This window comes from Wolffia australiana, chromosome 16 (genome assembly GCF_029677425.1).
Source record: "Wolffia australiana isolate 7733 chromosome 16, ASM2967742v1".
NCBI classification, from domain to species: domain Eukaryota; kingdom Viridiplantae; phylum Streptophyta; class Magnoliopsida; order Alismatales; family Araceae; genus Wolffia; species Wolffia australiana.
This window is the reverse complement of record NC_135850.1, coordinates 192,716-208,313: the sequence shown is the minus strand read 5'-3', so window position 1 is coordinate 208,313 and position 15,598 is coordinate 192,716. Positions and strand designations below refer to the sequence as shown.

The 15,598-nt window shown below is 39.5% G+C and overlaps 1 protein-coding gene and 1 long non-coding RNA gene across 2 annotated transcripts; one reads left to right on the top strand and one right to left on the bottom strand.

The window, feature by feature from the left end:
* Window positions 1–1,760: 1,760 nt before the first annotated feature.
* On the bottom strand, window positions 1,761–4,080 carry LOC144713630 (pectinesterase-like). Its single transcript, XM_078588279.1, has 2 exons — window positions 2,798–4,080; window positions 1,761–2,719 (listed from the first exon to the last, which is right to left on the bottom strand). The coding sequence occupies exons 1-2, from the start codon at window positions 3,642–3,644 to the stop codon at window positions 2,013–2,015; spliced, it is 1,554 nt and encodes a 517-aa protein (XP_078444405.1). The 5' UTR covers window positions 3,645–4,080; the 3' UTR covers window positions 1,761–2,012.
* Window positions 4,081–4,983: 903 nt separating this feature from the next.
* LOC144713631 (uncharacterized) lies at window positions 4,984–6,145 on the top strand. Its single transcript, XR_013584109.1, has 3 exons — window positions 4,984–5,761; window positions 5,847–5,929; window positions 6,010–6,145. It is a non-coding gene; the product is annotated as an uncharacterized LOC144713631 (long non-coding RNA).
* Window positions 6,146–15,598: the final 9,453 nt, after the last annotated feature.

The following is a 15,598-nucleotide window of genomic DNA, read 5'->3' as shown; positions in this document are numbered from 1 at the left end:
AAATTAAAGGCACCAACAACAAATGAAGACATTGTTATCATCAAAGCAATAACATGACATTTGGATAATGTCAGGCGATGTATTAGAAATGCAAGGATATTTTGAGTCAACACCAGTATATCGACAAGACAAAAATGTTTGTCTACAACGCTTGAGAGATGATGAAGACCAGGATGATCAAATATGCATCAATCCTTACTTGCAACCAAGCCTTATCTGGTTAGTTGACTACAACCACCGTGACAAAGTTATATCGTATGTAAGGACTTTATTATATGCGCTTCAAGTCACCAAACATAGGAGCATGGTTAGTACAATTTCAACCAGTTTGGACATCTACAACTTTCTTTTGTGAGGCACTAGACTAGTTATCGCCATACATCAAGCATACACCAACCATTGATCCAAGGCATGAGCTAGATGTGTACAATAGCTCACCTCCATTCAAGGGGATAAAACCATTGCACTGGTTGAAGGTAACAGGTGAACAATTGTTTCTAGGGTTAGAAATGGTTCAAAAAGGATTCCTATCGGTCTTGACGCCACATGTGCCCTCGGAGAAATTCTTCTCTATCGATCATGTTTTCATCAACTAGAAGCGATCCAGGTTGACAGCAGAGAGCATGGTAACTAATACGCTCATGTTATTAGCGAGGGGAGGATGATGTCAACAATGATACCAAGCAAAAAGACAGAGATAGCGATGAAGACCCGTGTGTTGATTAGGTTCAAACTTTTTTGCTTCAAACTGCTGAACAATTTAAACATTCTTTTTTGTATTGATACTAGTTTTAGCATTTAATATTTCTTTATAGTTTAACTAGTTCTTAAAACATTTATTTATGCCAACTCAACTTGTTAAAATGACAGGCTATCAGCCACCTCTTGTGTAATCTGCCTAAGAAACCAATATGCCTAAATTGTTTTAATCTGACCAATTTTTTTAAAATTGTTGCTTAATTAAAAAATTCTTTGTAAAAAATCTTCACATCGACGAAAATATCTATACATGATAAATATTAATATGAATATTTTTAAGTGTGCATAAAATATTAATTATTACATGCATAGTAGTGAACCTCAAAATTTTAATGTTAATTCCAAACTTATAAATAATTTATTCAAAACTTATGTCGGCTTGATGTCTTCTGATGAGAAAATATTATTTAACTTCTGTATCATTTAACTTCCGGAATTTCCAACTCTGCTCATTCGTTGGATCAATGTAAACTTTTGATCTATCTTTGACCAGGATCAGACGCTCATCGCCATCTGCTCCTGCTATTAATTATTTATTGAAGGTTGGCATCTGATCAGAATTCGCCCCATCTATATGAAAAAGATTACTGAATTCTTCTATATTAAATAACATCTGATCATTTACAACATTGACAAAATAAAATAAATATCAAGATAATGGATGAACCTGTCTTCGCAAGTAAACTCGTTGGCGCCACCTCTCCTTAGTCACCGTGCCGACTGCGCTGTACCCTTCGCCCTCCCCAACGCTGTCGCCCCGCTCCATGGCAACGTTGGCCCGGTGACAGTCGCCACCACTCTCCAAGACGCTAGTATATAGTCACTCTCTCAATCAAAAATCTAAAGTTTGTAACTTAAGGTTTTGCAAATCTCACGTTCTTACATAACAACGCGATTAAACATAGGTCCTGAAATATTTAATAAACATAAACCATGACATAGAAAGCTTTACCATTTATTTAATTAAGTTACAAAAAAAATGTAAATCGTAACTCAGCAACTTCATATGGTAATATTATGACAAATATATATTCAAACGGCAGATGAAGCGTGGTACATGGAGGTGGTGTGCCCGAGGATGCTACGCTGCCTTGGAACAAGAATGCGTATTATGGAATATGGAATAGAGTTTAGTTACGCGGGGAAGAAGTTTTGACCTCCCCCGTTATTTCGCCTCCACATGAATTTATAATTCTCTACAGAACGGAGATCACGTTATCTCCTCACGGAATACGGACGAGACGCGCCCCGCCTCAAGCGAGCAGCCCTGCGACGTACCTGACCCCCGTCTCCGGCAACCACTGGTTGCCGTCGATGAACTGGGCCACGGAGAAGTTAGCCGCCGTGGCAGGATTAGTGATAACATGGAAGCCCGGCCAGCTCACCCGGCTGCTGAGCCCCGAGCCGGGCCCGTAGTTCATGTACTCGCCGTAGAAGAGCGTGTCGAGGGCGAAGTTTCCGGCCCACTCAAGCCAGCCCTCGGGCTGCAGCCCCGAGCCCAAATACGACTGCATCACCACCGTCCTGGAATACGTCTTCCACGGCCGTCCAAGATAGGTTTTCGGCGGCGCCGCCCCGGCGGTGGAATTGCCGTTCCCGCCCTCCACCGTGATGTTACAGCCGTGAATGGAGAAGCCCGTGTTCTGGTCCGCGAACTTGCGGCCTTGGGCGGTGATGGAGTTCTTCTGGTTGGGGAGGGGGCGGCGGGCGATGATGGTGCAGCCCTGGAAGACGGCGGCGGCGTTGCCGAAGATGAAGTCGACGGTGCCCGCGATGCGACACTCGCGGTAGAACTGGCGCAGCGAATGCGCGTAGAGCGAGTCTTGGTACCCGAGAACCTCCACTTGGAACAGCGCCGACAGGTCCGAGTCTGACCTGAACGCCACCGCCTGGTGCTTCGCCGGCCCCGCCGTGTTCTCTATCGTCAGCGCCCGCGCGATAAACCCTTTCCCCGACACCGCTGTCCACTCAAGACGACCGACAATGTAATACTGCATTATAAAATAATGGAAGATAGGTTAGTGGGAGGGTAATTTACCCAAGGTGGCGGAGCGGTACGTCGTCCAGCCGTCGACGAAGTTGCGATTGCCGGAGATGATAGTGGCGCCCATGCCGTCGCCGAGGAGGACGACGTTCCACTTCTTCTTGCTAACCTCCACGTTCTCCTTGTACAGGCCCGCCTTGACATGGATGACGAACCTCTTCTCGCTCTGCTCCGGCGCCGCGTCCACCGCCTCGCTGACCGTCGCGTAGTCGCCGCTGCCGTCGGCGGCCACCGTCACGTCGGGCTGGAACGACGTGATTGACTCCTGGAGGAACCGCCGAGCGTCTTTCTTCATCCACCTAGGGAAGCCCCCCGCGTCTAAGAGCTTCCTCTTGCCGTTGTAGTTCACGGCGGGTTCGGCCGCCTCGACGTCAGGAATCTCCGTCAGAACCTGGTAGACTAAGGAGGTGATGGTGTCGAGGCTGCCGACGACGAGGGATTTGACGACTACGTCGGTGTCCTGGAATCCCTCGGCGCAGGTTTCTTGGTTCCCCACGGCGGCGCTGAGCCACGTCCGGAGATCGTAATGTGTGTTGCCTGTGCCCACGGAGAGCTGCTCCGTGGCGGCGTCCGGGGAAGCGGTAGATATGGTCCAGTCGAGCTCATCGGACGATAGGGAGAGGAGATCGACACAGTCCTTGACGGCGGAGGATACCCTGAGATCATCGCCGAGGAGCGGGCCAGTAAAGCCGGCGAGGATGGAAAGAACGGCGCTGATCTCGTTAAGAGAGGATTTGATGATGGAGACCGGAAGAGAGAAGGTGTCGGCGGCGGTGACGTCCACTCTCACAGCGAGGACGGACATGACGAGTAGGAAGCAGGCGAGGAATTTGTAACCCATTGTTGGGAGCCGCGATCAGCTCCTCTTGACGTTAGAGCGTGCTAGGAGGAGAGAGGTAAAGAGAGAACCAGAGGAACTGTGCTGCAGAGTGAATCTGGGTCTTGGACAAAAGAATATGTTAATGCTTGCTATATAGCGTCACGAGCCCGTAAATGGAGGACAGATAAGAGAGAAAGAGAAAGCAGAACTAACGCGTCAAAGTAGACAGAAAAGCTAAGCGCGTCGAACCAGACACTGTTCAAGGTGGGATAAAGACAAACAGATAGATGGATAGATAGATAAATATTGGGGAGAGAGAGAGAGGGCTTTTTTGGATTCTAGGTGAAGAAGATGTTGAACTCTGGCGACGTATACGAAGAATAAACTCCCAGTTGCATCTGTGTGGGAAGACGGAACTGCGAAAAGAGGAGGGGTGGAAGTCAAGTTCGACAGGTGTTCATTTTCTTTCGATCGAGCCCATGAAATTCGGTATCTGCCAAGGTAGCGTGGAATCCAACGTCAAGCGAACATCTAAATAAAGATGTTCGGATTGCTCAAAAGTCGGCGCAGTGGCCTGCGCCTGTTTCCGCGGGCCGTGTGTTCACAGGCCATCTGCCGAGACAAGGACGTATTCCCAACACCGGCGTTCATGAAAAAAAGAAAAAAGCCCCAACTACGCCCGCCCTCACCCCGTGGGAGGGAAATCCCCCCCTACTGCCATGCTGTACAACATTACAATCCACACCACCACTCATCTGGAAGTCTTAGTTCTATCCCCGTCACCTCCGTAAACCCGCTACAATTATACTTATCAATCTATCTATCTCTCTCTATCAATCAATCTGTTTATCTATTTATCTATATATCTCTCTATCTATCTTCTCTCTCTCAATGTCTCTCTCTCTCACTGTCTCTCTATCTTCTCCCGCTCTCTCTCTTTACGGCACTGCAACTTCCCCCCGTTACTGCAGGATAACGGCAAGCTTAAGCATTGGCAGCCTGAAAATAGGACTAGAGTCTTTTACTATTTTCAAAGAAAAGGAGAGCTGATTTCCAAACGGGAGGTTTTGCTGTTTGACCTTCATCGAAGACTCCACTTGGCCCATAGACTTTCATTCCCGAGTTGATTCGGAGGTCGTCTACTGGGTTTCGCCGGAGAACGGTTTTTGTTTCCTTCAATTGCCGGTCGAATATGAACCGTAATTAAAACGGATGTATGATCCGATCAGTCGTGTCCTCGGCAATAATGCGTCTTTGTCTCACTGAGATGATGTCCGGAAAATCACGCTGGCCTACTGGAAAGCCGAAAGCATCGTCACATGGGTCCGCAAGTACCCATCGTCCCTCTTTAAGTCCAATCGCAGTCTAAACGCTACCAGACTTTATCCAAGCTTTCCTCTTCCAACAGGCGAAATAGAAAAAAAAAAAAAAACCAGCGAAATAGAACATGCTATATCTCCCGCAGTCTCTGCCTCTCTGGTTTGCATGGCCGAGTAAATGCAGCCCACGTTCTAAACCATCGACCGCATTCAAGTCCAACAGTTCCCAAGTTCGCAGAACGCGGTCTGCTCCAAGTTGAAAGCTCGATACTTGTCGGTTCCGACTTCCGATGCGTCTTTCAATAGGGGTGGGAAATCAGATCGGATCCGTTTCGATCGAATATTAGGATCAGTTCGATCGGCTTATCGATCGACCGAGGAAGGCAGATGGCAGCGTCAGCTCACTTCCGATCACGGATGATCACGATTGAATAAACTGATCGATCAACGGACAGTGACCGCGATCTGATCGTTATTTCTGATCGATCCCAACTACCCTAGCTTTCAAGGTTGAACGTATCTTTCACCTCTCCGTCTGGAGAGTCTGTACGAACTCCTCAACAACAGAGACTTCACGGCATATACAGTGGCATCAAGCGGTAAACAGGTCAAGAGTTCGAACCAGCGAATGATTTTGCGGCGCGTGAGTAGTGATGAAAGAAAACTCTCTCTTCTACGATACCCCACAGAATGAATCTTCAGTGGAAGACCAAGCTGATTGCCGAAGGCCCACTTCGGCGGTTGAATATGAGTCTTCCCAGGACCCCCCAAGCGAAAAAATGCAGAATAAAGAACCCTTCCCATCACTGAAGCGCAAAGGTTCCTCTCCCTAAATTAATTTGTGAAATAAGTTAATCTTCCCTCGTTGATGCCTTTTGGGTTAAACTCAATTCTTTTACCGCAGGAGGACTTTTTTCTGTTGAGGATCAGCCCGTGAGCTTGGTGGCGTGTTTGATGCTAGAAGGCCACCGCTGAAGCCATACTTTGGTTGGTGATACGCGCTTAATGCCTCTCATCATAACAGTCAACTAATTTTATTTTATTTTTTGGCAAAAAACACGGTGCAGGGTACGTCCAACCTTGTGCCCGTAGACCGATCCATCCGTGCCCTGGATGCCACCCAGTGGATTTTTATTTATAAAGTGGAGTGTTTTTTAATGTTTTTAGGCGTGGAGAGGGTGTATATATCCCAATTACACTCGGATCCCACTCGTCCACGCCCATATTTAAGGAAAATAAAAAATACATGACTGAAACCTCGCAAGCGCTCGGGAAAGTGTGCTCGCCGTCGTACTGCCCGTGCCGCTCCGCGATGATAATGTAGTGGGGGAGGTGTCCTCTCCGTCGTCAGGTGGGATCGAGGGAGTTCGTGGTAACAGTCAACTAATTATATAAATACAAAATATAATTCTTGACGAGGGCAGGACCAAATCATGATTCAAGTTGAATACACCACTGTAACGGACATGCGTTGGTCCACGCGCGGCTTTAATGGGTTATTATCTTATTTCTGGATGAAAACAGACCAACTCGTCAATCACCGGCTGGCAGTCAGGGAAATTACACATCTAAATTATACTTGAGGAGAGATCTCAGTTCTCTATTTATACTTTTGGTGCCCTCTTTCAGAATTTTTACACCCCTGAGCTACATTTGGGTGTTGCAGATTTACTAGTTGAAAATGAATCAAATATATCCTCATCATAAAACTGTGAATGACTCCCCTCACTTTGGGAAAGTGTACCTAATCTAGTCCTCTAGGAGATGCTTCCTCTACATGACCAGAACACAGATCGATCTCTTAAGTCCAGCCGCTCATGGTATGAGGAACACGATAAATTTTCAATCAAGAGAAATTGAATAAAATTCATCAGCTAGTGGGGATTTGACTTAATGCCACTTGTCTCTGAAAGCTGGATGAACTCCATTTAGTTCTCCAAATATTCACTTCCTACACAGATTCTCCTAGCATTGACTTCCTCTACATATGAGTCCGGCTTAGAATCCACGTCCTTAAGTAAAAGCTCCAATCTTGGTTCTCCCATTTTCTTGATGTGAGAACCAAAGTCTTACTTCATCTCATTGACCTAGCCAATCTGAACTAGAAGCATATTGATTAATTTTTAAAATGCATTTACCTCAGCAATCTGTTATTCATTTGGGAAATTATTATATTTTCAAAATGCATTTATTTTGACTTAAATGAGCTTGAATGGTGAGTAACCAAGGTTTTCCCTTAAAGAGAAGAAAAAGAATAAACACGAATGAGAATGTAATAATGCAAAGAAGAATGCATGACATCTCCATCTAGGATCTGAATAATTTATATTTCACCAAACGGTTGCATTCAATATTCAACGCCATATAATTAATATTTCAATATTTGGACGAATGTTAAAATAATCTTTTCATGTGTAACGTCTTAAAAGACTAATCAAGCATTGATTACCAAACTTTGACTTATTTCAACCTATATATGCGAATGAAACATTATTAAATTATCCAACGAAGAATCAAAAAGGAAAGAGGCCCAATGGAAACAGTTTGTACTTTGTATCTTCATGTTTTTGTAATGAAGTTCATTTCAACTGTAAAATAATGAGTCAATAAAATTTCTACGCAAAAACTTTTAAGATATTTAATTTGATATTTTGTATCATTAAAAAAATTTATATCAATCTGATCTTACTTGATTAGTGTAACCCACACGGTCATTGTCTTCATACATGGAAGGGTTCACAACTGGGAATCAGTCATGATTTTTGTATAAGATAAAATACTTGGAATTTTTTCCTGGGAATTTTGTATTTTGAGATGCTATGAATTTTGATTCCAATAAAAAATTTATATATTTATGACATTTTAAAATTTCTATATGAATTAAAATCAAAAGAGATCATGACATCAACAATTTCGTCAAGTACCCACATATTCCAAAAAATGCAGTGAAAGATGTGTGATAGCGTATGAAGCAGAATTATGGTTAAACATGTCATTTAAGGCTACTGCTTTATAAAAAAATATTTATATCTTTCCTTAGAATTAAAGGGCAAGATGTCAAATCCATAAGGAGGAAGTAGTGCATTATTGGATTTTAATTTCTACTTTTTCATATTTTTTAGGAATTAAAGTGAACTTAAATAAAAAAATTATTAAATTCAATCCAAAATAGTTATGGGACGCAGATAAGTAGTTATCATATTTAACAATAATTACTTCAAATTTTTATAAGAATTTTGGGGTTTTGGAAATTTTCTGGTGAGAATTCCTAATTTAGTTAAACTACATACATTGTCTAGTTATTAGGCAGTTTCGGTTGATGGTTGATGGTGTGTCATGAGTAGAGAATAGCAACTGAATGAAATACCATCACCAGATGTGGTAGATATGCATTTTTAAGTGGCAGAGTGGGTAAGTGAAGTGGATCAACCATCGCTAGTGGTGACGGAGATGATATGGATATGCACTATCAATAGGCGGAATTTGGTGGCGACGTACCAGATGATAAAAACATAGGCTACGGACAATAATAGCTTTGGAAGAAGGATGAAGATGTGACTCAAACTAAGATAAAGATCTTAATAACCTTGTCATCACATACCCAACGGGACGAGTTTTACTTTTTCCTCATGTATCTTGATCTGAACATCAATCCTTTAATCTTCCAGTCGTGGAATGGAAGAACTGACCCAATCAGATTTTGAATGATTGAATCACTCTGTTAATCATAATTTGGAACGAAATCTAACGGTACTTTTTTAAGAGGATAGGATTGGCTATTTATAGATCCAAGATACTTGATAATAAGGTTGGTATAATTCATTAGTAAGGTTGGCTAAATAATTATTATTGGGCTTAAAAAGTTACTAACTAGAATGATACATGGGCCTCAAGGGTCAGATGCATTAGATCATGGATGCATTGGTGAATATGTTTTAATTTATGAGATTTTTGAGAAGAAAAATAAAATATAAATAGTGGAAGGGGCACCCCTTTTAGGAACACAGGACAACCAGAACTGGGCGTCGCCCTACCCCCCCTTCTTTTCACCATTCTCATCATTTCTCCACTCAACCAGGGAGAAACTCTTCATGGTGAGAAGATATTCATGATTTTCAAGAAGAGTCGGAGAAGAAGAAGTGGAGATCCAAGAGTAACATGATCGTGTGGATACTTATAGTGGTCGGCATGTCAACTGCTTCAGAACAACCTCAGAGTGAGCAAGTCAAGGGTGGAACAAGTTCTCCAAAAGTTACATATGAAGTATTATTTCATATGTCAATCTTGAATTGATAATCGCTTCCTTTGCATAGAAAAACATGTTTTCTATGATTCAACCAATGCACCAGATCCCAACAGAACTACAGTCAAATTTCAGTAACAAATTCTTTCTAGAGCAGGTTTAGCCATCTAACTTCATCTCTACTCCAATTTCCCCTCTCCTCTGATTTGTGTGGCTGATTGCCATTGTGGCATAAAACTTTAGAAAGAGTTTTTTTTTTAAAACAATCATTAAAAATATTCAGATAAACTCAAAACTATACTTCATTGATGAATTAAATGTTAAAAAATTCCATAAAAATACCCTAAAAAGGAGAAAAACTTAAAGTTTATTCATAATCTATTAAAACTCCTTATAAACATAAATATTTTCTGACTTATAAATATAATTTCTTTATGACTTGGGTTAGAGAACTTTATTAAAGACATGTAAGAAATCATTTTAATCCTTAATAAAACACATTAATGGTCATTTCAATGAAAATAAGTTTAGGAAGTAAGTAAGGAAATTAGAATGTAGGTTGTGGTTGTCATAAGCTCAGTGCAGGATATGAATTTTATATGTATATTTAAGATAACCATATATTCATGAATGAAGACCATACCACTAGCTTAGAATGCCTATAAATTGCTTTTGATGAATATCAAAAGGTTGGCTTTGTTGCATATATTTTAAAAGGTATGGTTTTGAAATAATCACCAGGGTGTTATAGTAAATGTAGAAATACCAATCTGCACAAAAAATGATAGCATAGTAGATGGGTATTTCACCCATGTGTTCATTATGGGTGATGTGAATGATCTCTGCCTCCATAGGTGGTTGTAAGCTCGTGTTATGGGAAAGAAGCTTCTTCATGAGCCCCCAAAAAAGGAGCAAACAGTAACAAAAAAACTTTGATAAATAATAAGGGTTAATATCACGGTACATCCCAAACCATGTCCAAAGTCTGCGAGTTAACCTTAGCTTTTTTTTTTGCACGGTATATCCCAAACTCACTAAGTCGTCTGTGATATATCCCGGTGATGACGTGGAGTACATCGTGGCTGCCAGGTGGATCTCCGGCCAGATTTTTACCCGGGCGAACCCACCTAGCCGCCACGCTGGATTCCACATCATCACCGTGATATGTCTACCTGCCAAGGGTTTAACTTAAAGAGAGAGAGAGGCATTCTAGAGAGAGAGAGGGAGAGAGAGGCGTGCAAGAGAGAGAGAGAAGGAGAGAGAGGTTCTAGAGAGAGAAAGAGAGGTGTTCTAGAGAGAGCGAGGCGTTCTCTAAAACACCTCTCTTTCTCTCTCTAGAACCTCTCTCTCCTTCTCTCTCTAGAACATCTCTCTTTATCTCTCTAGAACCTGCCACGGGTTTTCTGATAAGAGAGAGAGGCATTCTAGAGAGAGAGAGAGAGGGAGAGAGAGGCGTGCTAGAGAGAGAGAAGGAGAGAGAGGTTTTAGAGAGAGAAAGAGAGGTGTTCTAGAGAGAGAAAGAGAGGTGTTCTAGAGAGAGAAAGAGAGGTGTTCTAGAGAGAGAAATAGAGGTGTTCTAGAGAACAATGCCTCTCTCTATAACACCTCTCTTTCTCTCTCTAGAACCTCTCTCTCTCTCCTTCTATCTAGAACTCTCTCTCTCTCTCTCGCTCTCTTGGCAGGTAGACATATCACGGTGATGACATGAAATCCAGCGTGGTGGCCCGGTGGGTTCCACCAGGTAAAAATCTGGCCGGAGATCCACCTGGCAGCCACGATGGACTCCACGTCATCACCGGGATATATTGCAGACGACTTAGTGAGATTGGGATATACCGTGCCTAAAAAAAAGCTAAGGTTAACTCATAGACTTTGGACATGGTTTGGGATGTACCGTGCTATTAACCCAAATAATAATAAACCACGGGAGATAGTGGAGAGATGGAAGATGAAAGAAAGAGGAGGAGTGAACCATACAAACGATTCTTACCTAAGGCGTAAACCCATCCTGGTGTTTGTAGGTTTCTAAGAACACTCTTAAAGTTCAAAATTTGGACCCCAAATTGGCCCATCTAAGGAGTAAAGTGATAAAGAGGGAAAAAGGGAGTGTGGTGTTTATTTCCACAGTGGGGGCCTAACACATACATGAGAAAACTTCACCTTGGTAAACATCCTAGTCGATATTGGGGTTCTTGTCTCTCCACCACATTGTAAGTACTCCACCTCGTTCAATACTTGAAATATGTATGGAGTCCAAAAGATGTTCAAATTCTCATCAAAATTTCACTCTATATGTGAACCATATGTACAATCTCCTCAGAGTTTAAAAACTCATGGATCTTGCGGAACCACACATCAATGCACCTTGACCTTTTAATGTAAATATGGTTCTTCACTAAAAATATAGTACTTTGATTGTTGCATAATCAAGGGACTACATCTTGTGGAATACCAAGTTATTTAATCAAACTCTTCAACAACAATGCCCCATTGGCTACGTCCAGGAGGCTACTTTCGTAGCTTCCATATAATTGACTATCGTTATAGAAAATACAATACTAGATTGAATTCCAGACCTCTAGATCCCAGGTCAGCCCTCCTTCATAAACACATAATTGACTGTATATCTTTGATGAAATATGTCTGCTATAAGACCAGGAACAACTGAACCATGCACAAAATATGAAATGCCCATATCAAAAAGAATTCCCCTACCAATTGTGTACTCTAGATATTAATGAATCCACTTGACTCTACTCCAAATCTCCTTTTGTGAATTTCTCATAAAACTACTCATCGATCCAACAACATTAGTATCTGGTCTTGTAAAAGCCATTTCAGATATTTCTTTGTCAGATTCAAGGCTCTTAGAAATCAGAACCACAGTATGTTTAGCTAGAGGAGTATTCATCACTTAAACATTAATCATGCTAAATAGATCAACAATCTTCTCAAGATAACTCCTTTTATTGATAGTAAAAAACCTTTCACTTGGTTGTTACCCTATAGTTATATGTATACTCTTTGGTCCCATGATCATATCTTCGATAAAGAGTATCAAATAAATAGGAGAACCATCCTTGCAGATCCTCAAGATGATATAAAAACTAACTACACCTAGAATTTCTAATACCTCACATGTACAAGTCAAACTTTTTTTACCCCTACATTAGATATTATAACCCATAATGGGAATACCCTATACCTAAAAGTTAGTCTTTTGACCCGGCATGATGAAGCATTCAGGTTGAAGCATGTAGATCATTTCCTCTAAATCACAATGAAAGGAAACCGTCTTCACATCAAGCTGCTACAAATCCATATCATCAGACACATAAATGGATAAAACTAAAGAAATACGTGTGCATCTAAGGACTAAATAAATAACAGGTGTGAATTTTTCATTACACTCGACATCCTGTTTTTATGCTATGTGATAAGCATCCTTATTTGTATTCTTGATGAACCTTTAAAAAGTGACAACTTATTTGGGAACACCCATTTGAATATGATGACTTGCTTTCTTACTTGCAGGTCTACCAACCTTCAAATTTGGTTATTGTCCATGGATGTGAGCTTCTTAGAAACTGAATGCAGTCACTTCACTTTCTTATGGACAATAAGTGTCTACATAAATGACGTAGGTTTTCCATCTACTGAAAATGAAGTTACACGAACATAGCCATTAAGATGAGCAAGACGTATCATCAACCATCTCTAACTGAATTGTCAGATCTTTACATTTTCCCCCTCCATTGAACTTCTTTATTATTTTTCATGAAATTCATAACCCTGCTCTTCCCAATCTTATGTTCATCTACTCCCCAAAGCCCTTCACTCCATTATAGTATCCACATAAGATGCACTTCTTAGACTTTGGATCAAGCTCTTATCTTTCATAAAATATGTAAAGACCAAACGTAGACATCCAAATATGCTTCCCAGGTAAACATCAACATATTTTACTCAATATTTTTTCATCCATTGAATAGCCACAAATTAAGGTTTAAAGGATTTAATAACGTGCTTATTTATGAAATTAAATGTTAAATAATTTCTTGCTAAGCACATAATATAGGTTCAATACTTAAAAAATATGGATTATAAAAAGTGAATTTTCCATTCAAAATATTTATTTTTTTAGTGTTTGCATTTTGGGAATTTTATATAATTTTGTTAGAATTACATTCTATAAAACCAATATGAACCAATGAAATGTAATTTAAACATTATTTAAATGTATTATTTTAATTTAATCAAATTTAACTGAAATTTTGATATTTTTTATATTTTTTATAGAATAAAAGTGATTAAAATTAGATAAACTAAATACATATGATCTTTTCAGTTATGTGCATTTCAGTTCAGTTAAGTTCAGTGGAGTTCAGTTTTGTTAAGTGCAGTTTGGTTCATTACTGTGGAGTTAATTTTTGTTCCTAGATGCAAACACAGATTTTGTGAAATGTTTCATGATGTTTGGTTGCTGGTGCAAATGGGTACATAATCTATAGGCAGTTACAATTTTGTCATGCAGCAGATGTGGAGAAGGCATGTGATATACTAACTTACATGTATAAATTTATACAGGAGGATTTATTTGGATTGTATGTGTTGATATCTTCAAGGATCTAAGCCATGAAAAATGGAAAAATGGTAATCAAGAGGAGAAAATCAGACTAACCTTGTTTTCACTCCCAATAAAATAAAATTTGGTGTTTCTTGTCCAACTTCTTGATCGTACATCCTGCAAAATTTCCTCACACTGTCGATTAATAATAATGGGTCTTATGAAGAATGATGCTTTACTCATCAATCACTATTGGATCACGAATCTCAAGATGATAATAAAAAAGGTGGAAATACGAGTTTAAATAGAATACCCCCAATATTCCCAGCCCTTAAATCTAATCTCTGGGGTTTAAGGGGCTGATTTTTTTTGAAATCTATGCCTGGTATACATTTTCATTCATCCACTTGTAAGAAATCAGATTAAATTTTGAATTATGTTAGTTCCACAAATCTAGGGGGTTAAGTTAGGGTTTTCTGTTCCACAAATTTCAGGCTACCTATTCTGATCCAGGTCATGACATTGGCTCTCAACATTCTCCATTTTGCATCCAAAAGTTAATGTTTAACTTACATAAGTTCTATATTTTAAGAAGACTCACACAAAATATGAGAATTTATCCTCCTGACTCTAAGTAATCCAGTGGGATAAGACTCAAAATTCATTAATAAGTACATATAAAAAATAGGTCTGAGGTTAGTGAATATTTTAATAAAATAATGATGATAATGAAGATTATGTATAAAAAACTAGTAATATATAACGGAATAACATATATTATTATGAAAAGATTAGTACTTAATTGATATTATCAGTCACCTTATCAAGAGAGGATTTGACAATCATTTAATAATTTTTTCAAATAATCCTGGGGAAAGTCCATTAAATCAGAAGCAGCTTTCTCTCTTCACTTTTGTGGTTCATGTATTATGCTACAAAAATTTGAGAACAGATATTCTTCATTCTAAGGTGATGCTGGATTCTGTGCTCTATACATAAAACAACTGCACCTTCACCAATCCTTAAACTCCCTTCAAACTTGTTATATTTTCTACTCACATTACTCTGATAACATACAATTAACATATGCATATAATGGATTATACATGAATCTATGCATCAAATGTTTTTATATTTTCATGTTATCCTGATCTGAATAGATTAACAAATCCTTCAGTATGATATTATGGATTTTATAATTTTATTTTTTATATATTTTTAAAAATTTACATTCATGAAAAAATTAATTTTTAAAAAATAGAAAGTATTTGTTTGAATCATTGAAGGCATTTGATGATTTTTTGGGTTTTCAGTATTTAAAATAAAAAATTAAGACTTAAATTTTTTTCTAGAATTAAATGGGGGTCCATGTGTCACCCCGCCATGACTCAAAATTAACCTAATCATTGAGAGATGTGATTTCAACCTCACAATTTGTGAGGTCAAATAAAAATTTTGGTGCAAATCAGGGGCTTATTTAATTACTATAGGAACATGTGGTCAAGTTAGAATTAAATAATGACAATATCATATATTGACAAGGGATACCAGTAATCCTGCCCAATGAGAAAAAACATCACTCTATTTTTGCAATAAATGCAGCTGAGCAGAAGCCAAAAAATGAAAGCATTTTCAATATTATTTGTGATAAATGGATTGCCTTTTTTAGCAACGATACACATGTAATGCAACAACTTGTCAAGAAAGGAATATTCTCTTAAGTTGTAATATAAAGGTTATTCCATGTTGTTTAATCAGTATTGACACATTTATAAGTGGATATTTGCCTGCAAGATGGGGATACATATATTTGTACACCAATGATGTCATGTCTCATCTGGGGATT